A 27,958-nucleotide genomic window follows, 5' to 3' on the forward strand; every position below is an offset into this window, starting at 1 on the left:
GCACCAACAACTTGCACACTTTAAAATATATGATTTATTCTTTGTTGCGTAGTCTTTGATCATAACTACCTCCTGAAATGGTCATGTGATGAATTATTAGCACTAGATGAAATCATACTGGCAGACATACAATATGATTTGTGACTTTATGTCCCTAACCTGAAATAATGCAATTCCCAGGTAGGTGTGCCATTAATAAAAGCAGAAGGCTGAGTGCACCAGGCTGATGTGCTGTGCTGGTATATATGGAGCCCAGGGGGCTGTACTCCTGAATAAACACAGCTGCCAGGCTGGCATTTGCGCTTGATGTAGAATGCCCTGTAGCTGTTCTGTAACACATGTGTGATTTTTGCCGGATATCAGCCGTTTATTAGCTGGTAAAGGTAAGACTATTTAATAATAGGCTGCCTGCCCCCTGCGCTGGAGGAACGAGTATGCAAATGGTTGTGATATTGCATCGTTCAGCTGTCATCAGCTTGTGTTTCTGGTGTCAGATCGGCTGTGCATGCACACTGTCCGTCCACAAGCAGGGGAGGGGGTCTGTAGTCCGGCGGCAGAGACTTGGGAAGTTCAGTACTGGAAGCACAGCTGTCAGAGGTCTTGTGGATGGAGCACAGCACGGCCAATAGAAATCACACGGTGAGTGACAGCGATCGCTCTGCCTTGGACTGTGAATGGAGAAGTCCTGATTGACAAAGCATTGGAGAGAACGAGGCAGAGAGCGCTACCCAACCATCCCTGCCGCCTCCCTCCTGCTCCTCTCATCACCAACATGCTGCCTTTCTGGGGGTGGCACATTGGCACCAGCAAACGTGTGTTCTGCCAACAACAGAGGTCCATCTCTAACTCCTCAGTCAGTCTGGAAGACCTGCCCACTCCTTCATGAAGAGCAAAGCACCCCCTGAAGAGACCCACTCCGATCCTGGAAGCCCCCTCTGCATCGCACGGAGATGATGGAGGTGAACAGGACTTGTCTTGACTGCTGGACACCAGGAGCAGCGGGCACAGAGCAAGACTGGCAGGACCACCCTTCTCCTGGGGTGACCATTGCTCTGGCAGCAGTGCTGATCTTCACCATCGTGGTGGACATCCTGGGCAATGTCTTGGTTATTCTGTCAGTCCTCAGGAACAAAAAGCTCCAGAATGCTGGTGGGTACCAAACATGTTATCAGGTGGCTGTGGATATTGACTTAACCATTAGAATAAATCTACCCAGATTAGCCTAATGCAAATGTAGAAGTCTTTATCAACTTTTATTCATGTGTGAATTTACACACCTTACATGATTCTTAAAGTGCCCTTTGTGGATATGCATTTACTTTTTAGGTAAGCCAATAACTTAATTCTTTAAGTGCCCTATGTGGGCATACATTTAATTTTGAGCTAAGCCAATACCTAATTCTTTAAGTTCCCTATATGGATATAGAATAGACTTTTTAGGTAAGCCAATACCTTCATTCTTTAAGTGCCCTATGCGGGTATAAATGTAATTTTCTAGCTAAGCAATTGCCTTTATTCTTTAAGTGCCCTATGCTGGTATAAATTTAATTTTCTAGCTAAGCAATTGCCTTTATTCTTTAAGTGCCCTATGCGGGTATACATTTAATTTTGAGCTAAGCCAATACCTAATTCTTTAAGTTCCCTATATGGACATAGAATAGACTTTTTAGGTAAGCCAATACCTTCATTCTTTAAGTTCCCTATATGGATAAAGAATGACTTTTTAGGTAAGCCAATACCTTAATTCTTTAAGTGCCCTGTGCGGGCATACATTTAATTTTCTAGCTAAGCAATTGCCTTTATTCTTTAAGTGCCCTATGTGGGTATACATTTGATTTTTAGCAATATCATTACCGTAATTCTTTACGTTCCCTATGTGGATATAGAACAATTTTTTTAGGTAAGTCATTACCTTAATTCTTTGAGTGCCCTATGTGGATATAAAATTACTTTTAGGTAAGTCATTACCTTAATTTTTAAAGTGCCCTATGTGGATATAAAATTACTTTTAGGTAAGTCATTACCTTAATTCTTTAAGTTCCCCATGTGGATATAACATTTATTTATAAGCAAGCCACCACAGTGGTGTCAAATCTCTGAACATATTTTACAGTTACTGCTCTCTATAAGGTTAGAGATTTGGGATTACAGGTACAAGAGTTAATGGTCTCATCTAAAATGCATGATATGATATATACCTTTTAACTTTATTATTAAACCTGTTGTGAAACTTTTCACAATCTCCTTTCAGTATTCATCAGTAGAAGTGTATCCATTGGAATGGACATATTGGGAATTGAATGAGATAGAACACATATCAGAAAGTTCTTTCATCTGGAGTGTAATAGGAAGAGATGTAGGATTGAGTCACATCAGATCAGTGTTTAGTCAAGGACCAGAGTGTGTATGAGCACCTTCCCTCATTTTCATATAAGGTTTTTAATCACTTAGTAGCATGACTTTAACCCCTTGTTGATAATAATCTAGACAATCATTTATATATTTTTTAAGTTTGGAGATGAATAATTTGCCCTTATGAGTTTAAAAATATTTTATACGTGATCACAAATCTTTCTAGTATACATGGAAAAGGATTCCTACACTATAAATGAATACTTGTATATGGCTTACCAATATTTTGGGGGATTTGAAAATTTAAAGGGGCAGTTAGAGTGTTTTTCAGGTTAAAGTTAAATTAATTCTTCATTCACTACTTGTATTGTCGATGGGACAAATCAGCTTTTTTCAACTGTTTTACTTCTGAATGACCCTTGAAAATATTTGTAGAAAAAATGTCCCTTACATTGGGTTCAGTGGAAAAAAATGTCCCTTACATTAGAGGTCAGTGAATTTTTTTTCCATACATGGGTGGTCAGTGAGAAGAAAGGCCCCTTTACAGTGGTGGTCAGACTGTGAGCTTTACAGGTAGCTAAAAGGATAATTGAGATCATGCAGTTGGCTTTGCAAAGTGAAGTTGGCCCTGAAGATATGCCTGGCACCATCAAATGAAAAGTCAACCAGCCACAGTTCACGGAATCCCTAGCAAGCTCTAGAGGAACTCTAGGGTTCTTTGGAACCCTGGCTGAAGCCTCGTACACATGACCGAGGAACTCGACGGGCGAAACACATCGTTTTCCTTGTCGAGTTCCTTGTTATGCTGTCGAGGAACTCGACAAGGCAAGTTTCTCCATTCCCGTCGAGGAAAAATAAGACATGCTCTCTTTTTGGCTCGACGGGATCCTCGACAGTTTCCTCGTCGAAAAATGTACACACGACCGGTTTCCTCGGCAAAAAAAAAATCCCAGCAAGTTTCTTGCTGGTTTTTGCAGAGAAACTCGGTCGTGTGTACGAGGCCTGAGAATAGCTGGTCTAGATAAAAGGAAATGTTGTCATCAATTTCAACTCCAGTGTTAATTTATTCAATTTCAGTTCTGTCTGACTACTGCAAAGAGAAGGTCTAGTTTACAATAACAAATTGGTATTTTCAGGAATATCAATGCAATATCATCTATTACTTTATTTATGATAATGCTTTAATAACAATAGTTCTGTTTACTCAGTATTCATGAATGTGTTCTGGACTGGTTACCTTGGAGTCGTATCTAGAAGCTTGACAATTACAATGTCAGCTGTGCTGCTAGACCTAATACTTTGTGACATGTTTGTATATCTCAGGTTTATAGAGTAATGTGCTACTGCCGTCTGAGTCACACAGCTTAACACATGGCTTCACACGTGTGGACTGACAAACCACAATCTGACTGAATCAGGTAGGAGGTATTTACTTCTGTGCAAATCAATGTTGTAGCTCAAGGTCACAGTGGGTAAAAGGTGATCAGCCGGACACTTTAAAATGACTATTGCCATGTTAAAGGCTCCCAAAGCAGCTCTAGTTAAGCTGGCCATGAATCGAAATTCAGCTGGTTCTGCAGGGACCGGACAAATTTCGATTAATTTATAAGTAGGATGGTAGTACAGTCAACTACTTCTGTATAACTGCCCTGTCAGCTGTAGCCTGCAGTGCTAATCAGTGTATTCTGATAGTGGGGGGGTTTCTCAATTCAATAGCACAATGGGGAGCCTTCCCCCATCCGCGTTAAATGTTTGGATGGAGAAATCGTGTCACCTGGTGGTTGATCAAAAAAGAAAAGACTCTTCTATGGCCAGCATTATACATACTAGATGAGTAACTGTAAAGTAAAGGCAAAAAAGATGGAAGGAAATATGAATTTTTCATAAGACAGCTTGCACAGTTACAATAGTTAAAGATTAAATATTCAGATTTCTACATAAGCCCAGCACGTGACTGCTTCTCTTTAACTTCTAGGGAATACCTATTTACAAGGGGAGCATAGGAAGGGTTTTCATGTTTTTCTTTAATTGACAATAATTTCCTTCAAGTAGCCATTAGACCCCAATTACCAATAGTTGCAGATGAGTAAGGCCCCTTTCACACGTGCGAACCGTATGTCCGCTTTTTCATCCATCCGTTTGCGGATGAAAAAGGGACATACATTGGTCCCTATGAGATTGCGGGTGTCAGCGGATGAAGAGTCTTTTTTGCAGACGGAAGAAAACCCTATTTTTTCTTCCGTCTGCAGAGTGGATGGGATGAACACAGACATACGGTCCGTGTTCATCCGATCTCCCCATAGGGGAGAGCGGAGAAAAGACAGGGCGGTCCCTGAACAGGGTGCGGGGACCGCCCTGTCATCCGCCAGCTCAGCAGGGATCAACAGAGCGATCCCCGCTGAGCAAACGGAGCATACGGAGGCAGATTATTACTGATCCGCCCCATGTGAAAGGGGCCTTAAGCAGGCCATATATGGTTAGAATCTTGGCCGATTTAGCAGGGACCGACCAAGATTCAAACTATCTATGGGCAGGCTTATTGTACCCAAGTACCCGGATTTTTTCATACGATTATTGCCAGCGGTTTTAGCCACTAGCAATAATCACTGTGTTCAACCAGCTGAGATGGGTCACCACACCCCCACCCAAGAGAACACAATAGCTCCACTGGAAGGATTCCCCCATCAACACTGATTGTTTTATGTGGGAATCAAGTGATTTTCTTTTCTGCAACTCGTGATTGTAGGAAAGAAAATCACATCATTTATGGCCAGCTTTAGATTTGCAATAAACAAGCTGCCTATGGAGTACTAACAATTGGAAAAGAAAACCCATTTATTGCTGGATAAGTCCATATTGGAAATGTTTAGCAGACATGTAGTTGTTCTTTCATGTCAGTGCACAGATAAACACCGGACCTGATTTATTAAACTGAGTAGTAAGGTTAAATGCAGTGATGTGAAGTGAAGAAAATCAGTGTTCACTTTACACATTCACAAGAAAGCTCTGTTTTTTCCAAACTCTGTCTGCATAGTACAGTAAATCATGGCCAATGCATCTCAGCACTTGCATGATTAAAATACAATTGTACAGTACATACTTACCTATACCTTGGTTGAAAGATTTATAAGAATCTGAATCATTTAACATCTAACTACCACTCAGTATCCCTGGGTCCATTTTATATCAATCGCATTAGCCTGTATTCACTTGGATGGGAATAGCGCTGTATAGATCATCCCATTCATTCACAAACGGAAGCATAGCAAACACAGTTAGGAATGAACAGAGTTAGTGATTGGTATGGAACACTGACTCTCCATTCAGAAAAGACAGGGGCTGGTAAATTACACATTTACTGGCCCTTTCCCTGCTCTCCATCCTGACAGTTCCCCTGCAGCAGCTGGTGGGAGAGGGGAGGGGTAAACCCGGCAGAGCTGCGGGAGACGAGGGCAGCAGAGAGCACAGGAAGGCTGAAGAGAACACAGGAGGCAGAAGAAAGAAGCTGGATAGGAGGAGCGACAGGCAGATGCTGAATGTCTGCTTCTCCTCCTAGCCTTCCCACAGGCATTCATCTGCTGAACAAGAAGAATAGATAGATTGGTTCCTCTATATGTAGCCGCCCCCACTGCTCCTCCTATCAAGGCATACAGGGGGTCCGACGGGTGCCCCGGCAGCATGGGGGCAGGGTCGAAATTGCATCCCCTGTAGGTACGCTCCTGATGCAGGCTGTACACTGTATGCATACAGTGCATGTCTTGTTTACTCTGTGCAAAGATATGTCTTTGTACTTCATGTCCGATATACGAGGTGCCTGCCCCTTCCAGAGCCAAGTGAACCTGCAAACTCTTATATTCCCTAAAATTCCTGATCAGGTATAGTATATTAAGCATGAACTATGTACAATACAGAAAATTATCAAAACTGAAGCAGACAGAATCTGGAGCAGCTGTGCATGGCAACCAATCAGCTTCTATCTTCAGCTTGTTAAGTTAAGCTTTGAAAATCAAAGCTCTCAGTACATTTTTAATATCTCAGCAATTTTTTTGTAATTATGGTCGACTTTAGGCAGACAGCTAAAATACAGATGAAATATACTGTATGCAGGTGAAGTATATATATATATATATATATATATATATATATATATATATATATATATATATATATATATATATATATATTTGTTCTTCTCTAAAAGGATTTGTGTTTCTGTTTAGCCAGTCTGCTGATTTATGAAGCAAAAGTAAACAGATGATATATCTGCAGGGATGGACTGGCCATTGGGACTACATGGAGTTTCCCGGTGGGCCGGTGGCTCAGTGGGCCGGCTTCTGTGACAGCGGACTGCCACCCCCCTCCGCTCCTCTGTCTCTCCCTTCCAGCAGCGCTCACCTGGGGGGGGGGGGAACAGAGAAGCAGGGGGACGACGACAGAGGAGCATGGGGGAGGGGACAGACAGCTGACTCAACAGCTATGGCCTGGGAGTTTCTCACTTCTGCCTAATCTTGTCCCATAAGGGGGGGCAACAAACTGATTATTTGCCCCGGGGGAAATAATGTCTAGCTTCCCCACTGGTACTGCCTATAAGAGTACCAGTACCAGCTGTTCTACTCTAATAAAGTACAGTGGCTAGTGAAGGGGGAGAGGGGGCATGGGTGGCCGGGGGGGGGGGTGCAGGAGTTGTCCGGCCGCCATGGGAGAGACCTGTCAAAGTGGGCCAGTCTGGAAGAAGTCCAGGGCCAACTTTTTGTCCCAGTCCAGCCCTGTATATCTGTATCTTGTCTGCTCACTAACAATAAGGGGGCATTTACACTTGTGAATGCACCCTGCCAGTGATTACATGCGAGAACCCCAGTGGGGGTCCCCGTTATTAGCTGTGAGTAGGCAGCCCCATTGAAGGCAGTGGGAGGCTGCTGGCTATCGCAGCTAATCGCGACCATTCGCATGTAGTCATTCATGCTGCAATCACATGCGAGTGACCCATCTGCGAGTGAAAGCAGCATTGAACAATTACATGCAAGTGCATGGCAAATCAATATAAATGACGCAGTGAGAATGTCTGACCTGAAGATTAGGGTTAGGATGGACTAAAAAAAACAAAAGCTCTCCACTGAACTCTTGTGCAGCACAACTGAGCCTTCTGGATGTACAGTTAGCCAGTTGGGTGAAATTTTTAAATGAAAATGTAAATGACACCAAAACTAAATTGTTTTCAGGGAACATATGAAAAAGTGGTGAAATTTATGTATACAAGTTGAGTCTTGTCAAATAAAACGGGTGGAGGCCTTATATCACCAACCTTTGTAAGTAGGTAAGATAAAAAAACGCAAATTGTGGCAAAATTACGGTAAAAAACACAATAAGTAAAGCAAAAAGCACTGCAGAAATGCTAAAAAGCAACATGCATAGGTGGGAATGGAGCCTTACAGAAGCAGAGACTACAGGCAGCCTCTGCTGACCTTAAAAGAACAGTAAGGGATTTTTTTGTTCAGTATCATACTTGCCTAGGTGGATGCAGCATCAGTGCAATGCTGCATCTGTCCCCCGATGTCTCTACACTGAGAATTGAGCGATCGAACACTGCCGATGGCTCTGTTTTTGCAGCTCCCCAAGCAGAGAGCTGCTGACTGTCAATCAGCAGACCTCTGCTCTGCCCCCCCCCCCCACGCTCACTGGAGCACTAAGCTGTGGAGGGGCAGGGAGTGGCCATATGGGGGCTCTCAGCGGCTCAATGAAGAAACTGAGCAGCAGAACTCGGGTGCCCCAATGGAAAGCGGCTCTCCGTGGGGGCTCTCAATGAAGAGGAGGAGCCAGGAGCGCTGCTGGGGACCCCAGAAAAGAGGATCGGTACCGTTCTGTGCAAAACCCTTGCACAGGGCAGAAAAGTAAAACATGTTTGTTATTTTTTTTTATTATTATTACTTTTACAATCAGTTTAAGCTCTTTATATTTTGTACACAACTTGTGATATGAGGTTGCTTAGACTCGGTTCACACTGGGGCAACGCATCAGGCGGCTCAGCCCCCTGACGAGTCGCTTCCCATGCAGTGCAATGGGAGCGTTCTAATCGGAGTGACGCAAGTCGCTCCGACCTAGAAATTTACTCCCTGTACGACTTCGGGGGCGGCTCGGGGCGACTTGCATTGACTTCTATACAGAAGTCGTCTTGCAAATGGCCTCTGGAGTCGTCCTCAGGATGACTTACAGAGCTGCCCCTGGAGTCGTGCCGCTGCAGTGTGAACCGACTCTTACAGAATTCCTTTACTTTTCATACTAAAGTTGAATTTTTTGTAAATAAATAGACAATAATAAAAGCCACAAACAAATGTTGACTTATGCTAAATATGCCCACCCACTTGGGATGTAATCAATTACCTATGTTAATTTACTTATAACCCCAGGCACTTGATGTAAAAATCAATTATCTTATTTAAATTCTTATCACAGATGTATTAATAAAGCTATGATAACAATGACAAGTTGTTCCTGGAGAAGGTTGGTGTGGTCCGCATTGGCAGGACAATATCAGAATCAATTAAATACAATAAAGGGTCTGTTCATAAAACATTTGTTAAACAAACGTCAGAAGCATTTGTGCTAGAATGTGCCGTATTGTTTCTAAGAGATTGATGCCTGTATCGTCAGCTCTATCTAGTGCCCAAAATGAAGAATCGTTTTATAACTTCTAACTTTTTTAAAGCAGACTTCCACCCTAAAAATGAACTTTCTATTAACAAGCTTGCCTTTAGACCTCTTTCACATTGAGGCGTGGAGCCGCGGTGACGGTATAGCCGCGCTATTTGTACTTGTAGCACGGCTATACCGTCGTATTTACCGCGATATTCGGGCGCTAGCGGTGAGGTTTTAACCTCTGCTAGCGCCCGAAAAAGGGTTAATACCGCGGTATTACCGTGCTTTCCCATTGATTTCAATGGGAAGGCGCGGTATAGGAGCGGTGAACACACCGCTCCTATACCGCGGTAAAGATGCGGCTAGCAGGACTTTTGGAGCGCTCCTGCTAGCGCACCGCTTCAATGTGAAAGCCTTCGGGCTTTCACATTGAGCACTACAGGGCAGGTTTTTTCATGCGGTATAGCAGCGCTATTTTTAGCGCTGTACCGCATGAAAAACGCCTCAATGTGAAAGGGGCCTTAATGTAAAAAAAAAAGTAAATGTTTTTTTTTTACTCACTTGGCTGTTACTAAGCATATTTCGAAATCTGCCTAGTTCCTGGTCCTAGGTGGTTAAACTTCCTGTCCTAAGACCCCATTGCCTCCTGGGAAATGATGACACTCACTGCCTAAAAATTGCCCAGCATGCACCTCTCCCTGAAAACCAGGAAGAAAAAGGAACTGGGCTTCACATGCCCACACATATGATGGATCACAACATGAGCTGGAGGATAGGCAAGTGTTTGCAATGATTTCTGGAATGATTGGGGTGCTATCAATATGTTTTAGGGACTATTTAATGTGATTAATATTAGCTTGCAAAAAAAATAAAATTTAAACCCAGAACCCCGCTTTAAGAAAATTATACTGCATTTTGGCCACTATATGGCGCTGACGATATAGACATTACCCTCTTAGAAAACTTATGAGACATTTCAGTCAACTTGTATACATGCTTCTGCCTTTTGTGCAGGAAATGTTTTATGAATAGACTATATGAATGGAATATAAAGTATTCAGGTATATGACACATTTTCCACAACCTCGCCATGTATTAATGTACTTTTCCAACAGTAAACAATTCTTATTTAGGCTCCATTTACAGAATTTTGGAAACTTGCCCATGTTTTTATATACTGTATGGTTTAGCCCATTATTGTTGTTATTAGCATTAGTGTTTCACAGCGGCTCTGCGCTAATGCTATTTACTCAATTAAATCACCCTTATTTATTGAAACATAAACTTCAAAGAAACGTTGAACATCAACGAATTGTTTTACTACAACATAATTACTCTAGAGATGGTATAATTTAATGGGAGAGATTGGTTGCTATTTCCCCGGTGCTGAGACATCTGTTATTATTTCTTTGTTTTTCTTTATCCGTGATTGGATGGTGCACTGAAAATTCTGTTTAATGGTATAAATTTTAGAGATGTTCAAGCTATTTATATCAGAGCCCTGGGAAGAGTAATGATGATGTTTATAGTTTTTGCATTATGGGATGAAACTGTGCACTTTGCTAGACTTATCCCGCGCACACACGATCATAAGGGTAAGTTCCATTCGGATGACGCCACCCTTTGGGCTGCTTTAGCTGATTTTGTGTTAGTAAAAGACGATTCGCGCTTTTCTGTCTTTTACAGTGTGATGAATGTGCTTACTCCATCACGAACGGTAGTTTTACCAGAACGAGCGCTCCCGTCTCATAACTTGCTTCTGAGCATGCACAAATTTTTCACGTCGTTAAAGCCCACACGACCATTTTTTCAACCCGAAAAACGACAACGTTAAAAACGTTGTGAAAAAATAGAGCATGTTCGAAAAAAAATGTGGCCGTTTTTCAGAACCCTAAAAAAGGTTTTGAAGCCCACACACAATCGTTTTTATTGATATAAAAAAAAAATGTAATTTTTTAGAACCCGAAAAACAGTCGTGTGTACGCGGCAATAGGCCTCGTACACACGACCGTTTTCCTCGACAGAATCCATCAAGAAACTTGGTGGCAGAGCTTTTTTGCTGAGGAAAACAGTCGTGTGTATGCTTTTCATCGAGAAAACTGTCGAGGAGCTCGACGAGGAAAAAAGAGAACAAGTTTTCTTTTTCCTCGACGGGAGTCTCAATTTCCTCATCATGCTTCTCGTCGGGCTGGTTTTCGATGGGAAACATGTTCGTGTGTATGCTTAGAAACCCGCGCATGCTCAGAATAAAGTATGAGACGGGAGCGCACCTTCGGTAAAAGTAGCGTTTGTAATGGAGATAGCACATTTGTCACGCTGTAACAGACTGAAAAGTGCAAATTGTCTCTTACTAAACTTTTACTTAACACGCAGTAACATGAGATTAGCTAAAGCAGCCCCAAGGGTTGTGCCAGTGGAATCGAACTTCCCCTGCCATTGTATGTGTTGTACGTCACCACGTTTGAGAACGAGGAGATTTGGTCTTGACAGTGTGTACGCAAAGAAAGCTCGTCAAGTTTCTCGACAAGCCTGACAAGGAACTCGTCGAGGAAAACGATGTTTAATTTACGACGAGTTCCTCGGTCGTGTGTACGAGGCATTAGTTCTGAAGTGTTAGAATTTGTTTTAATCATACGCATTTTCTTGTTTCTCTCACTTTTCATTTTGTGAATTTGTTTATAACCATTTGCCACCCAGGCCAAATCTAACATTTCTTTAACATTTCTCTCCTACATCATTTTCTTTCCTCGAAAATTACTTAGAACCCCAAACATTATATATATTTTTAGCAGAGGCCCAAAAGAATAAAATGGTGGTTGTTACAATTTTTTACGTTACACGGTATTTGCGTTTTTTTTGTTGGTAAAATATAAAAGTTAATGTCACACTGATTAAATAGATACTTAATATGTCATGCTTTAAAATTCCATATGCCCGTGCAATGGCGCAAAACTACCGTATCTAAAAATCTCCATAGACAACGCTTTAAATGCCTTTACACAGATTACCAGTGTAGAGTCACACAGGAGGTCTGTTGCTGGAATTATTGATTTCTCTCTCTCCCTGATGTTTGCAGCAAGACCTCACATACAGGGGCGGCCCATCCATTAAGGGCACACAGCCCCTCCATCACGCCACCCCCCTATATGACTAATGGATAGATTCATGCATTGCATGAATCTATCCATGGCTGCCGCTGCCACCCCCTATTCTGGCGTCTGGCCCCTTTTCGTACGCCGGGTGCCTGAAATACACCATAGGCTCTAATAGGCTTCAAAAAAGATGGAGTTCATCGCGCTCTGAGTCCACCCAGATGTGTTAGAAAAGCAAATTAATATTTGCTTTTCTAACACTGAACCTCCTTTCCACCAATCAGGAAGCATGGGTCCAATACCTGTCACCTGATTGGCGGCCTAGGAGAATGGAAGAAGAAAGAAGGGAGAAGCATGGAGGACACAGGAACTGTCCCACAGCTCGCTGCTGTCATCCACTGCCTGACCCGCCACCAAGATGGGGTAAGTGCCGAGCAGACAGTGGGCGGGTAGGGATTACAGTGTCTGCATTTGATGGGCACAAGTGGCTGCATTTGGTGGGGCACAAGTAACTGCATATGATGGGCACAAGTGGCTGCATATGATGGGCACAAGTGGCTCCATATGATGGGCACAAGTGGCTGCATTTTATGGGGCACAAGTGGCTGCATTTGATGGCACAGTGGCTGCAAATGATGGGCAAAAGGGATGGGCATAAGTGATGGGCATATGATGGGCTGCATATGATGGGCACACGTGTCTGCATTTGATGGGGCACAAGTGGCTGCATTTGATGGCACAGTGGCTGCAAATGATGGGCACAAGTGGCTGAATATGATGGGCACAAGTGGCTCCATATGATGGGCACAAGTGATGGGCATAAGTGATGGGCATATGATGGGCTGCATGTGATGGGCACAAGTGTCTGATTTATTGCCCTGGCTGTGCTCCAATGTAACTGCTCCTGAATCTCTTTTCAATAGGAGGAAGTTACATCTCCTCAGGCTCGTTCACATCTGAAGTGCGCATGCATTGCAAGCTTTATACACATTGCCATATATTTTGAATAGCAGCCCAATACACAAACATTGTACTAGCATTATAGTGCACTGCAGCACACCACAAAGCACGATGTGGGTGTGATGCACTGCAGTGAAATATAAATACACTGGGCCAGATTCTCATAGGAGCGCGTAACTTTGTGCGGGCGTAACGTATCTGATTTACGGTACGCCTCCGCAACTTAGACGGGCAAGTGCAGTATTCTCAAAGCACTTGCTCCGTAAGTTGCGGCGGCGTAGCGTAAATCGGCCGGCTTAAGCCCGCCTAATTCAAATTGTGAAGAGGTCGGCATGTGTTAGTCGTCCAGCCCCATTCACGGACGACTTACCAAACAATGTAAAAATTTCAAATTTCGACGCGGGAACGACGGCCATACTTAACATTGGTACGCCGCATATAAGCCTCATATAGCAGGGGCAACTTTACGCCGGGAAAAGCCTAACGTAAATGGCATATCTGTACTGCGTCGGCCGGGCGTACATTCGTGAATTTGCGTATCTAGCTGATTTACATATTTCAAAGCGTAAATCAGCGTACACGCCCCTAGTGGCCAGCGTAAAAATGCAGTTACGATCCGACAGCGTAAGAGACTTACGCTGGTGGGATGTAATACAAATCTATGCGTAACTGATTCTAAGAACCAGGCGCATAGATACGACGGCTCAGATTCGGACTTACGACGGCGTACATGGCGCTACGCCGTCGTAAGTCCTTTCAGAATCTGGGCCTATGTATGATATTTGCTGCATTGGGGCTGTTGAAAATGAATGATTCAATGCAATATAAATAAAGTTGTAGCACATATATTAAAACAGTGCACTAAAGTATAGTGAACGGGCCCTTTCACTTGAGAATAGCCATATAGGAGCATCCTGAGTGCAAGGATCTGAGGTTGGATGAACATGGCGATGGAGGAGAACTTGAAGAAACCTCACATAAGAGAAGTTGCCACTGCTGATCATCCCTTCTGAAAATGCTAGATGCTTGGCTTGCATGTTGCATGTTTTTTTTTTTTACAGACATTCCCCTCATACTGCATTAATAACACAAATAAAGTATATCTATGTTTGCTAGTGGATATGAATGCCATCTTTTTTTTATACTTACGATTTAGAAAATCCTCTTCTGGCTGTTGCCATGATGAGTGTGGGCATGTGAAGCCCAATCGCAACCTCTTCCTTGATAAGCGATCGAGAGGTGCATGCACCTCTCGATCTCGCACATGCGCAATGCTCCGGCGGCCGTATCGCTGCTTATTTAGCAAGTTGCCATAACTCTTCTTTTTTATACTCAGTTGTGACATGACGCTACTCTTATAGCAAGACATAGCTTGTATATCAAGGCAAATTTTATTAAAGGATTTGGCTTGTCTTGCAAAACGCTCTAAAAACCAAGTTACTCTTAAACCAAGGTTTTACTGTACTAGTAAAGGACTGTGAAAATTAAAAAAATTTTTACGGGTGAACTCTGCTTTAATGCATTCAGTGCTTCCTAAGCCATTGTCCTTAACAAGTATAATAAGAAGAAGAAATTCTTAGGATTTTCTGACATTCATTGTTAGCATGCATGTTCCCGGTCTGTGTCTCAAAAGGTGACTATGCCCAATACAGACAGGACACATGTTTATTAGGAGGCCAGAAATTGCAGCTCCTCTTTCTCTTATGACAAAAGTGGCATTGACACAGTGGGCCAGATCTACGTAGCGGATCGTAATTTTCGGCAGGCGTAGCGTATAGTAATAACGCTACGCCGCCGCAACTTTGAGAGGCAAGTGCTGTATTCACAAAGCACTTGCCTCTAAATTTACGGCGGCGTAGCGTAAATCTGCCGGCGTAAGGGCAGGGAATTCAAATGATAAAGATGTGGGCGTGTTTTATGTTAATTTTACTTGACCCGACGTAAATGACGTTTTTTCTGAACGGCGCATGCGCCGTCCGTGGGGGTATCCCAGTGCGCATGCTCCAAATTAACCCGCAAACAAGCCAATGCTTTCGACGTGAACGTCATTCTATGCAAAGCCCTATTCGCGAACGTTTTACGCAAATGACGTACACAACGGAAAATTTGACGCTGGCCAGACGTCCATACTTAACATTGGCTACACCTCATAAAGCAGGGGTAACTATACGCCGAAAAAAGCCTTACGGAAACTACGTAAAAAAATGCGCCGGCCGGACGTACGTTCGTGGATCGCTGTATCTAGCTCATTTGCATACTCTACGCGGAAATCGACGGAAGCGCCACCTAGCGGCCAGCGTAAATATGCACCTTAGATCCGAAGGATCTAGCCCAGCTTCAGGCGTATCTTGTTTTGTGGATACAAAACAAAGATACGCCGGAGCAAGCTAGAAGTTACGCGGCGTATCAATAGATACGCCAGCGTAAACGCTTCGTGGATCTGACACAGTGAGGCTACATTCACATAGATCAAAAAATGTTACTGATCTTTTTATGCATGCTTTTTTCTAGCACAAAAATTCCTGCATAATGATCAGATTTTTTTTTTTTTGCAATACCAGCATCTGACATGCATACATACCTACAGCATGTCCTTAGATGTAGATTTTGCATTACGGATTTGAGTGCAGTGCATTTTTTTCACACCTGTCTAAATGTCTTCAACAACGCAGCTGCATTTAGATCTCTAAATAACAAAAGTTTGTAAAAAAAATGTTTTTTATTTTTTTTTACAGTTGTGTGAATGAGGCCTAAATCATAACTGTTTACACTAAAGACTTGCTATTATCTTGCCCAGCCATTGCATTCTATATAGTTCTGCAAGTCCCAGCACACGATCTTAGACTACAAAGCCTGCATTTATATATTGTGTGTACACAGGCAGAAGAATATTAGACAGGGATCAGTAGGGGTCTAGACAGGGGACTACTATAACTAGGGGTCATTGGCACCAAAAAATGAATCTGTTTATTTTGGAAATAATTATCTTTGGCAGACTAACGCAAAGAGAAATATTATTAACGCATTCATGACATAGTGCCTTACAATCTACATGTTGAAAGGCTTGATTGAAATGTGTAATAAATATTATCTTATAAATTTATTGTGGTTTGGACATTGATTTCAGTGGACGGTTTATAATCTAATTGGGTTTAAAGTATACACCATCTGCCTACTTAATATAACACAATTTATGTTTCTTAGTATTTTTTATGAGCTGTTTCTATGCGAAATTGTATTATACAGTATATTTTTGATATTTACACACAAAGTCTGATGTATGGGACTAATTATAACTATGTTATTAGATTCCCACCAAATAAGTTAGCAGCAGTATCATGAGTATAACTGGAACCTGTTGTCATAATTATTGGAGCATTATTTATAGACTTGCATTTATTGCTAAGTAAATTACTTTAAATTGTTCTAAACCTCAGACATGAAGTACCGTATGCACAAAGCATATCGCTCTATAATATGTACTTCTCTCAATCCAGAGCTCTAAGTGTAATTTCTGTCTGTTGCTTCATTCCTCTGCTGTCCGTAGGTGTCAATTCTGATGAGTTTTCCTGACACCAAGAGAAAAATGGGGACAGGGGAGGACACAGTCTGTGATTGACAGCCTCAGCTCTGTTCCTTTGTGCTGTGTGAAGCATGTGTGTCCCTTCCCTCCAATCAGCTCTCAGAGATCACATCACTGATGTAGCTTTAGCCCTCCTCCCCTTGATTTTCAGAGCTGAGAGACCCTGTGTAAATTCTGCATTTTGAATGGATGGGGAGAGGCCACTGTAGAAAAACAGGTACAACTTATGTAGGAGGATTTATTTAACCTCATCTCACTGGGTATATGTGAGGGTTTACAACCACTTTAATGGATTACCTCTATTTCTTAGATATAACTCCACCGAGTCACTTTAGTATATCCCCAATTCCCCAAAATTTACAATTTTAGAAAAAAATAAGGTACTTTTGAAATTGATGGCGGCAACACGTCTCACAAAACTTGGGACAGGGCAACAAAAAAATTGCAAAGTAAGGGCCAGATTCACAGAGGAAATACACCTACATCTACTGATACTCCGACGTATTTTCAAATTTGCAGCGTCGTATCTTTATTTGTAATTCACAAAAAAGATACGACGGCTTTTGGCTAAGATCCGACAGGCGTACGGCTTCGTACGCCTTCGGATTCTAGGTGTAATTTTCCAGCGGCCGCTGGGTGGAGTTTGCGTCGTTTTCCAGCGTCGGGTATGCAAATTAGCTGATTACGGCGATCCACGAAGATACGCGCGTTCGTCGCAATCTCTTAGGTCGTCGCTAGTCGTTTTTTCCCGTCGCAAACTTAGGTCTGCTTTTTCATGGCTTACATTTAGAACAGCCATGTTAAAGTATGGCCGTCGTTCCCGCGTCGAACTTCAATTTTTTTTCCCGTAAGACGTCCGGGAATACGAAACGACGTAACGCACATCGCCGTTAAAAAAATACGTTGGGGCGCCGGAATTTCGCGCAAAGCACGTCGGGAAATTTTCACACGGAGCATGCGCAGAACGTTCGGCGCGGGAACGCGCCTAATTTAAATGGTACACGCCCCATTTGAATTAGGCGGGCTTGCGCCGGACGGCTTTACGTTACACCGCCGTAAGTTTACACGCAAGTGCTTGGTGAATCAGGCACTTGTGCTGAAAACTTGCGGCGGTGTAACGTAAAGACGATACGTTACGCCGCCGCAGATATATGTGAATCTGGCCCTAAGTTCTTTCCACTGACTTAATTATTATTTTTATTTTTTTACACATTCATTTTATTGTGAACACATGAACTTTGTTTCTATTTGTTTTTTTTGTTGGATACATGTGTTTTCAATACATAGTCATAGACCCTTGTGAGGCAGGTATTTTTTGGGTTAGGACTCATACTTTGTGTCCATTGCTGGATTTTTTTATCTTTGGTTTAAAGACCCTTTATGTTCGTATTTCATCCATCCATTTTTGGATGAAATACAGACATACATGTATCCCTATGGGATAGTGGGTGTCAGCGGATGAACATCCGCTGACACCCGATGTCATCGGTCCCCGCTATGGTCCGATTCTGCAGACGGAGGAAAATCCTATTTTTCCATTCGTCTGCAGAGCGGATCGGGTGAACACGGACAGACAGTCCGTGTTCCCCATAGGGGAAAGCAGAGATCTGACAGTGTGCAGGGACCACCCTGTCATCTGCCGGCTCAGCGGGGATCAACAGAGCGATCCCCGCTGAGCAAGTGGATAAGAAAGGTATGGATCCTCACGGGATCCATACGTGGGAAAGGGCCCTTACACATTATCAACATGTAGTGTATATAGTTACACATTTATATTGTGACAGTCAAAGTGCAGCACATCTTAATTATTTATCACATTTATTTCCTCAATGTTCAAGGATATTTTAGTGGCTGTATATTGCATAACAATATGAGCGTGTATTTTTTTGGCAGTGGGATCCCCTGACCCACATTTTCCTTGGAGCTATGCATACTTTGAGGCTGTGTATACATAGTTATTAGGAGATACAAATGTCTTCTCAAGAATCACAGGATAGAAATATGCAAAATATGTACCATCCTTAAAAACTGACAGGACCCGCCTCATGCCGTGTACCCACGACCGTTTTTTGGGTTAAAAAAAATTACGTTTTTAAGGGTCTAGAAAAAACAACGTTTTTTTCAACCCGATCATTAAAACGGCCTTGCCTACACATGATCGAGGAAAAAAAAATGCTCTAGCAAAGCGCAGTGACGTACAGCACGTACAACGGTACTATAAAGGGTAAGTTCCATTCGGATGGCACCACCCTTGGGGTTGCTTTTGCTGATATCGTGTTAGTAAAAGACGATTCTCGCATTTCTGTCTGTTACAGCTCCCGTCTCATAACTTGCTTCTGAGCATGTGTGTTTTTTTCACGTCATATACCTCCCTGGTGGTATGATTCTTTCTGGTTTTAGGTGCTGAAAGCGGTACCATTATTTTGCATGGAAATTTGGTGTTTTACATTGTAGGCCTGTAATTCTTAGGAATAACTCACTTAAATCTGTCCAAACAAGAGTCTAGAAGACATCCCGGGTATGATAAAGTTTGAAAAACAAAATCATAAATTATAATATAATAAATAAGTACAAATAATTATAACAAATATTAATGTAATTATAATAAAAATTATTCAATAATGTAATCAAATCAAAAACACTGAAATTTGCTCAGTTGCAGAATTGTCGCTGTCATTACTTTTATTCTTTTTATGACGAATTTCCCCACAAATCGCTATCGCTCAATTCTGCAAGTGATTCTAATTTATTATCACTGTTTTCTAGCTGCTCTAAAACCACTTTTGACATAAAGGGACACTTTTGGTTGCTATGGACAATGTGTGTATTTTTTGCATACAGTACTGTAATCTATAAGATTACAGTATACTGTATGTAATGTGTTCATTTACTTTTTTGAATTTTGCGCCGTTCTCCGCCCCGTGCATCGTAACGCCGCAGGGAACGCCACTCGCTCACACAGCGGGGAGGCATCGCAGGATCCAGGGACAAGGTAAGTAACTTTGTCTGTGGACACTGCGAGGCGATCCCGAGTCTGGCTCTGGGATACCGCTTTTGGTAAAGAAATCTTACCCCGAGCTAGACTCGGGAATACCGCCAGGGGGGTTAAAGCCCACACACGACCATTTTTTACAACCTTAAAAACGACAACGTTAAAAGCGTTGTGAAAAATAGAGCATGTTCAAAATTTTTAATGCCCATTTTTTAGATCGTGTAAAATGCTCTGGAGCCCACACACGGTCGTTTTTAATGACATAAAAAAACCGTAATTTTTTAGAACCTGAAAAACGGTCGTGTGTACGCAGCATCAGCAGTCAGAATAAATTGTCTACTATCATCATCATGCAGGTAGTTAACCCCCTACCTCTTTCTTCATAGATAATGGAAGGATAAATACCTGTCTTCAGCAAGATGTTACTACAAAGAAAAGCAATGCAAGAATGCAGGATTATTGGTGGAAAATGTGGATGCAAAAATGTCCTCAACGGGGATCATTAGAGCTGTGTAAATAAGAAAACATTTCAAAGGTCTAGCAAGCTGAACATAACTAAAATAGGTGTGCATGTTTTGTGTGTGTGGGTGCTTTTGTGCCACAGACAGCTGGCTTCAAGAACTTTTAGGAGAACTGTCAGCTATTATTGGTAAGCCTCCTGTAACATTAAAGTTGTTCTAACCGCAGAAGGATTTTTTTTTACCTTAATGCATTGATGTAAAAAACCTTTTGCAAGCTGCTCCCCTCAGCCCCCATTAAATGCTTGTCTGAGCTCGATCTCGATCCAGCGATGTGCACAAATGCAGAGCTCTCCCCCTCCTCATTGACTCAGACAAAGCAGCCATTGGCTCCTGCTGCTGTCAATCACAGGTAGTCAGGAGGGAGTGGGGGGGGGGGCATCCATGCTCTGTATGTCTTATGGACACACAGAGCCAGCTTGAGAGTAGCTTGCTAAGGGAGCATTCAATGGTACTAGAGGAGCCAGGAGTGTTGGCAGGGGTCCCGAAAAGTGGGCGACCAGGGCTGCTCTATGCAAAACCTGCACAGAGCAGGTAAGTATGACATGTTTGTTATTTTTAAACAATAACAAATGTACCTTTAGAATAACTTTAAATGTTTGGTTTTGCAAAATTGCTAATTGCTAATGTGTTTTAGTGCAATGCCAGATGCTTTTCTGTACAGGAATGGTAACTTTGAAACATATGTATGCAGGAAAGTTTATTACACATACTAATTTCATTTTTAACTTACTGATCCTTTAGCTGAGTGCACAAAGGTGAGTTCTGCTAGCACCATAATGGTAAAAAAGTCACCTGCAATAGAACTCCAGTTGCATGTAGTAATGATCATTCTCATAAATTTGGAACAATTTTCTACCATTAGGCCCCGTACACACGACCAGTTTCCTCGGCAGAATTCAGCTTCCGACCGAGTTTCTGGCTGAATTCTGCCGAGGAAACTGGTCGTGTGTACACTTTCGGCCGAGGAAGCCGACGAGGAGCTCGGCGAGGAAATAGAGAACATGTTCTCTATTTCCTCGTTGTTCTATGGGAGCTCTCGTCCCGCAGAGGTCCTCGGCGGCTTCAGGGCTGAACTGGCCGAGGAACTCGATGTGTTTGGCACGTCGAGTTCCTCGGCCGTGTGTACGAGGCTTTACAGATTAATCCCTACTATATGGCACACTCCATTATTCCCTATGTGTGTCGATCTACTGCTAATTGTGGGGTGATCTGGCACAAACCCTCTGTATGTGTACCCTCAAAGATGTCATTAACCACTAGGCTACCGCCCGCCATCAAATGATGGCGGGACAATAAGCCTCTCGAGCCACTAGGGGAGCGCGCCACGTCACTGGGAACCTGATGCGCGATGCCCGCTGGGCACCCGGGTTTGCCCAGTAACTTAGCAGGACCGTGAATCTCTGTGAGTAAACACAGAGATCCACGTCCTGTCAGGGAGAAGAGACCAATGGTGTGTCCCTTGTACATAGGGACACCGATCGGTCACCTCCCCCAGTCAGTCCCCTCCCCCTACAGTTAGAATCAGTCACTAGGGTACACATTTAACCCCTTGATCACCCCCTAGTGTTAACTCCTTCCCTGCCAGTCACATTTACACAGTAATCAGTGCATATTTATAGCATTGTTCGCTGTATAAATGTGAATGGTTCCAAAATAGTGTCAAAAGTGTCCGATGTGTCCGCCACAATATCGCAGTCACAATAAAAATCACCGCCATTACTAGTAAAAAAAATAAAAATGCTATAAATCTATTCCCTATTTTGTAGCCGCTATAACTTTTGTGCAAAACAATCATAAATATGTAGAAGAATACGTATCGGCCAAAACTGAGGAAAAAATTTGTTTTTTTTTGTATATTTTTGGGGATAATTATTATAGCAAAAAGTAAAAAATATTGCTTTTTTTTTCAAAATTGTCGCTCTTCTTTTGTTTATAGCACAAAAAATAAAAACTGCAGAGGTAATAAAATACCACCAAAAGAAAGCTCTATTTATGGGGAAAAAAATATTAAAATTTGATTTTGGGTACAGTGTTGCATGACCGTGCAATTGTCATTCAAAGTGTGACAGTGCTGAAAGCTGAAAAATGGCCTGGGCAGGAAGGGGGTGAAAGTGCCCTGTATTGAGGTGGTTAATAAACCTGTTGACCTTTTTTTTTTTTTTTGGTAAATCAAATGCCTCTAATGACATTGGACCATTGAAGGTTGTTTTCTAGATAATTTCTTGGCACGGAAAGCTTTAAAAGTCTTACAGCTCTCATTATCAGAAGCAATCGGATGTTTTTAGTGTTTATCTCTAAATAACAATGGTACACTTGATAGCTTTGTTTATTCCAGGCTTTGACTGATGTGCCAGCTCCTCACTGCTGAGCTCTCTGGCAATAAAAGCATAAATGTTTTCATTAATACAATATTTTGTAAATTATCAACAATGCTACCATTATATAATTTGAAAAACAGTTATACATGTTTGAAAAGATTTCAGTGTAGTGCTTTTCGTCCTGAGGCCCTTAGTGTGTAGAAGTAAATAGTCTCATGATAAGCATTTTATTTTGAAAACAGCCTACAATGTGACAGACAGTTTTGAGAAACAAGGATAGTCTTATATATGCTGGAAAATACAATTTTATATAACATTCCAGTTAATTTTATAAATAAACAAGAGTACCAATAAAGCTTTTATTGAAAACCAAAGTACTAAAAATGTATTAGACTTTGGCATTGGGTAGTTTGGTCAGGTCACTAATGACCGTCTATCTCAGAAACACTGAGGCAGTGGGATTGATTTACTAAAACTGGAAAGTGCAAAATCTTATGCAGCTGTGCATGTTAGCCAATCAACTTCTACGGAACCACCTTGGACTCCTGTTAAAACGGACAGCGTTGCTCTACTTCATGATATGCCTGAAAACAACCATACTTGAGATTAGAGTCTGTTACTTTTATTATGCTACTCTCAGATTGGCGCTGCTCTGTTTGTCTTTTATGTTTCCACTACCAGAGTTACTTCTACTCTACAGCCAGCTGCCTTTCTGTTGTGGATCTCCAGATAATTATCATCCCTGAGGTATTCACCTAGGACTTTCTATCTGGACTAATTTTCAATCAATTATTTTTCCTACTATCCATCTTCCAATCCTTACCTTGGTTTGAATGATTTTTATACATCTCTGATGCTCAACCAGGATAATATCTTTTCCTTACCAACCTTTTTTTACACACAATCCTTAGGCCCCGTACACACGACCGAGTTTCTCGGCAGAATTCAGCCAGAAACTCGATCGGAGCCGTATTCTGCCGAGAAACCCGACCGTGTGTACACTTTTGGCCGAGGAAAGCCGAAGAGGAATTCGTCGAGCCAAATAGAGAACATGTTTTCTATTTCTTCGTTAGTCAATGGGGAAACTTGGCTCGCCGAGATCCTCGGCGGCTTCACAAGGAACTCGACGAGCAAAACGATGTGTTTTGCCCGTCGAGTTCCTCGGACGTGTGTACGGGGCCTTAGTTATATGGCTCAAGGATTTATTCACCCGTAGCAATACCACCGCCCATTTGGGAGTGCCTTGGCGCAACAAATAATATTGTTGTCTAACTTCAGCTTGTTCAATTAAGCTTTGACAATAAAACCTGGAAGCTGATTGGTTTCTATGCAGAGCTGCACCAGATTTTGCACTCTCCAGTTTTAGTAAATCAACCTTTCTGAGTTCTACAGGCACACAGCATTTGCAGAAGAAAGGCATTTGTATGTTCTTACTATGTCAGTTTGGGTTTTGATGGGTGTTTTTAAATTTTAGGACAAATAGTTATATCTCCATGTTCTGTCTTTTATCACCAGTGGATCTTTCCTTCAAATAAACAAAATGAGGCAATAGGATTCTATGTGCCATGAAACTTAAAAGCCCACCCCAATCCTTTTTGCCAAACCAATCATTTAACCTTCTATGAGAAGGTGAGCTGCTATCTAGATAAAGGAAGGCCCGTAGATGTGGTGTATCTGGATTTTGAAAAAGCATTTGATACAGTTCCCCATCAACGTTTACAGTACAAAGTAAGGTCTGTTGGCATTGCCCATAGGGTGAGTACATGGATTGAAAACTGGCTACAGAGGGTAGGGATAAATGGGGAGTACATGGAATGGTCCAGGTAGAAAGTGGGGTCCCCCAGGGTTCTGTCCTGGGACCAATCCTATTTAACTTATTCATAAACGACCTGGAGGATAAGATAAACGGCTCAATCTCTGTATTTGTGGACAATTCTAAGCTAAGCAGGGCAATAACTTCTCCGCAGGATGTGGGAACCTTGCAAGAAAATCTGACCAAATTAATGGGATGGGCAACTACATGGCAAATGAGGTTTAATGTAGAAAAATAATGCATTTGGTTGGCAAAAATATGAATGCAATCTATTCACTAGGGGGAGAACATCTGGGGTAATCTTGGATGGAAAAAGAACCTGGGGGCCCTAGTAGATGACAGGGTCAGCAATGGCATGCAATGCCAAGCTGCTGCAAGCAAAGCAAACAGAATATTGGCATGGATTAAAAAGGGGAATAACTCCAGAGATTAACAATACCTTTCTACAAAACTCTGGTCCGGCCACACCTGGAGTATGCTGTCCCGTTTTGGGCACCTGTCACCCACTGAACATAACTGCTCCTGTCCAGGGACACAATAACAAAAAAATGTGTCTTCATTTTGATTCGCACTGAAACGAATTGCACATGTCTACAGTTTAACTCTTGATCCGTTTTGTCTTACATTTATTCAGTGAACTAAATTTGATTTTGGAAGCATAAAAACTTTATGATATCTCAGTGGATAGTTTGTAATGCCAGAGTTTATTTGCAAGTGGTGCAGAAAATCTAAAAATACATCCTTGTTAATCAGGTGCAGTATAAGATGAAGGGATCCCACTGACATATTATATCGAGGTGTCTCCATTCTTTGTAAAATAGAAGTGGACATTGAAAGACCCCTATCTAAAAGAGCATAGCTTTTTGCTCTTGAATTTTTCAATTTGCCCGGTAAAAGAATGTGAGGCACAAAGTAGAGACAGAATTGCACATTCACATGAAGATTTATTATCCAATTATAGCAGTCTACTTTATAAAAGAGTGATTTAGTAAATGAGAGAGACATATTCTATTGTCCATTCAGGTTGTAAGAAAAGATTAGGCTTACTTTTATTTTCAGTTTTAGGCAGACAAGAATTCATACATTACTTAGTAGTGCATGCAATGATCTTAATACCAAAATGTAATTTCCTTTAAAATTAAATAAATTACGGATGCATTAAAACTTAACTTTTTAAAAGTCTTACTTTGTTCTGTTCAAGTCAGCTTCAGCAGTAGCAGAAAGTCCTCTCCTTGGGCAGCAGATTACAGAGAAGGACCACTGCCCTCTGAGTGAGATCAGTTGTCTGTCTACAGTTGTCTTACATACCCCCTGCTCAGTCAGAGTTAGAGCAATCAAACAATCAGCAGAGAGCATTAGTACACACGATCAGAAAATTGGAAGAAAAATACTGTTTTTGAATGGATTGCATGATAATCTGATTATTAGTACACAGATCTCGTGATCAAGACAGTTCATGCAAAATTATCCAAAGGGACAAGTATGAAAATTGTTCTTGTACAATACCAGAACGTAAGATTTTCATCCAAAAAAAAACGGAAGACCAAGACCACACCTGCACAGAAACGTCAGACTATATTACAATACAACACATTACATCACTTCTGAAGTTGTATTCTGTTGAAAAAGTTTCTGTAACTTTTATAACCTCTTAATTTTCAATATGAGACCAGCGAGAGAGCGCCCCCCCTCCTGAACCGTACCAGGCCACATGCCCTCAACATGACCCCGCCCCCCTCTGACACAACAGGGTTTCCGGCAGTTTCCCGTGGCATCATGGTTGACCCTGCCCCCCTCTGATGCAACGGGAGTCAGAGGGGGTGGGGTCACCGGTGACACCATGGGGAAACTGCTGGAAACCCCCGTTGCGTCAGGTTAGGCTGGTTGGACAATAGCTGTAGGGTCTCCCTATTATTGCTGATCTTGTCTTCAAGTCTCCTACACCAAAACAGATGCCACATTGCGATCATTCTCAGGGGTTCCTGCAACTGAACTTAGCTGCAAAATGTACCTAGAGGTATCATTTTTATTGACTATATATACCCAGGTATATGTGCACAACTCCCCCGAGACTCCTGTTGGTCTCTCTGCTGATATTACTTTTTTGTGTATTGGATGTATAACCTATTTCGTTTTCTTATTTAGCTTTTTTCTCTTATGGTTAGTGTTATATGCTGGCTGCAATAGTTCATCTGTTCTCAATTACTTTGATTAGATTACTGGTAAATTTCCTAGGAAGGGAATCCCTCTTGTTCACAGAGGACCTGTCCTGACTAGAGGCACTGCCCACTTTATTATCAAACTCACTCTTCCATTTAGCAAGGTCCTGTTTCCCTTATTTACTTACAGGTTTAGCGTAATATCCTATTTACAAAGAGAAATTTGTAAAAAACCCCAAAAGAGCATTATATACAGGGAGTGCAGAATTATTGGGAAAATTAGTATTTTGACCACATCATCCTCTTTATGCATGTTGTCTTACTCCAAGCTGTATAGGCTCGAAAGCCTACTACCAATTAAGCATATTAGGTGATGTGCAACTCTGTAATGAGAAGGGGTGTGGTCTAATGACATCAACACCCTATATCAGGTGTGCATAATTATTAGGCAACTTCCTTTCCTTTGGCAAAATGGGTCAAAAGAAGGACTTGACAGGCTCAGAAAAGTCAAAAATAGTGAGATATCTTGCAGAGGGATGCAGCACTCTTAAAATTGCAAAGCTTCTGAAGCGTGATCATCGAACAATCAATCGTTTCAATTCAAAATAGTCAACAGGGTCGCAAGAAGCGTGTGGAAAAACTAAGGCGCAAAATAACTGCCCATGAACTGAGAAAAGTCAAGCGTGCAGCTGCCAAGATGCCACTTGCCACCAGTTTGGCCATATTTCAGAGCTGCAACATCACTGGAGTGCCCAAAAGCACAAGGTGTGCAATACTCAGAGACATGGCCAAGGTAAGAAAGGCTGAAAGACGACCACCACTGAACAAGACACACAAGCTGAAATGTCAAGACTGGGCCAAGAAATATCTCAAGAAAGATTTTTCTAAGGTTTTATGGACTGCTGAAATGAGAGTGAGTCTTGATGGGCCAGATGGAAGAGCCCGTGGCTGGATTGGTAAAGGGCAGAGAGCTCCAGTCCGATTCAGACGCCAGCAAGGTGGAGGTGGAGTACTGGTTTGGGCTGGTATCATCAAAGATGAGCTTGTGGGGCCTTTTCGGGTTGAGGATGGAGTCAAGCTCAACTCCCAGTCCTACTGCCAGTTTCTGGAAGACACCTTCTTCGAGCAGTGGTACAGGAAGAAGTCTGCATCCTTCAAGAAAAACATGATTTTTATGCAGGACAATGCTCCATCACACGCGTCCAAGTACTCCACAGCGTGGCTGGCAAGAAAGGGTATAAAAGATGAAAAACTAATGACATGGCCTCCTTGTTTACCTGATCTGAACCCCATTGAGAACCTGTGGTCCATCATCAAATGTGAGATTTACAAGGATTGAAAACAGTACACCTCTCTGAACAGTGTCTGGGAGGCTGTGGTTGCTGCTGCACGCAATGTTGATGGTGAACAGATCAAAACACTGACAGAATCCATGGATGGCAGGCTTTTGAGTGTCCTTGCAAAGAAAGGTGGCTATATTGGTCACTGATTTGTTTTTGTTTTGTTTTTGAATGTCAGAAATGTATATTTGTGAA

The 27,958-nt window shown here is 42.1% G+C and overlaps 1 protein-coding gene across 1 annotated transcript in view; it reads left to right on the plus strand.

The window, feature by feature from the left end:
• Positions 1–268: 268 nt before the first annotated feature.
• Positions 269–27,958, plus strand: part of GPR50 (G protein-coupled receptor 50) — a 119,814-nt gene continuing 92,124 nt past the window's right edge. Inside the window, exon 1 of the mRNA XM_040323812.1 lies at positions 269–1,149. Coding sequence (XP_040179746.1) covers positions 951–1,149 — 199 coding nt within the window. The 5' untranslated portion in view covers positions 269–950. The remainder of the gene's footprint in view (positions 1,150–27,958) is intronic.

Source organism: Rana temporaria, chromosome 9, assembly GCF_905171775.1.
Source record: "Rana temporaria chromosome 9, aRanTem1.1, whole genome shotgun sequence".
In the NCBI taxonomy this organism is placed as follows: domain Eukaryota; kingdom Metazoa; phylum Chordata; class Amphibia; order Anura; family Ranidae; genus Rana; species Rana temporaria.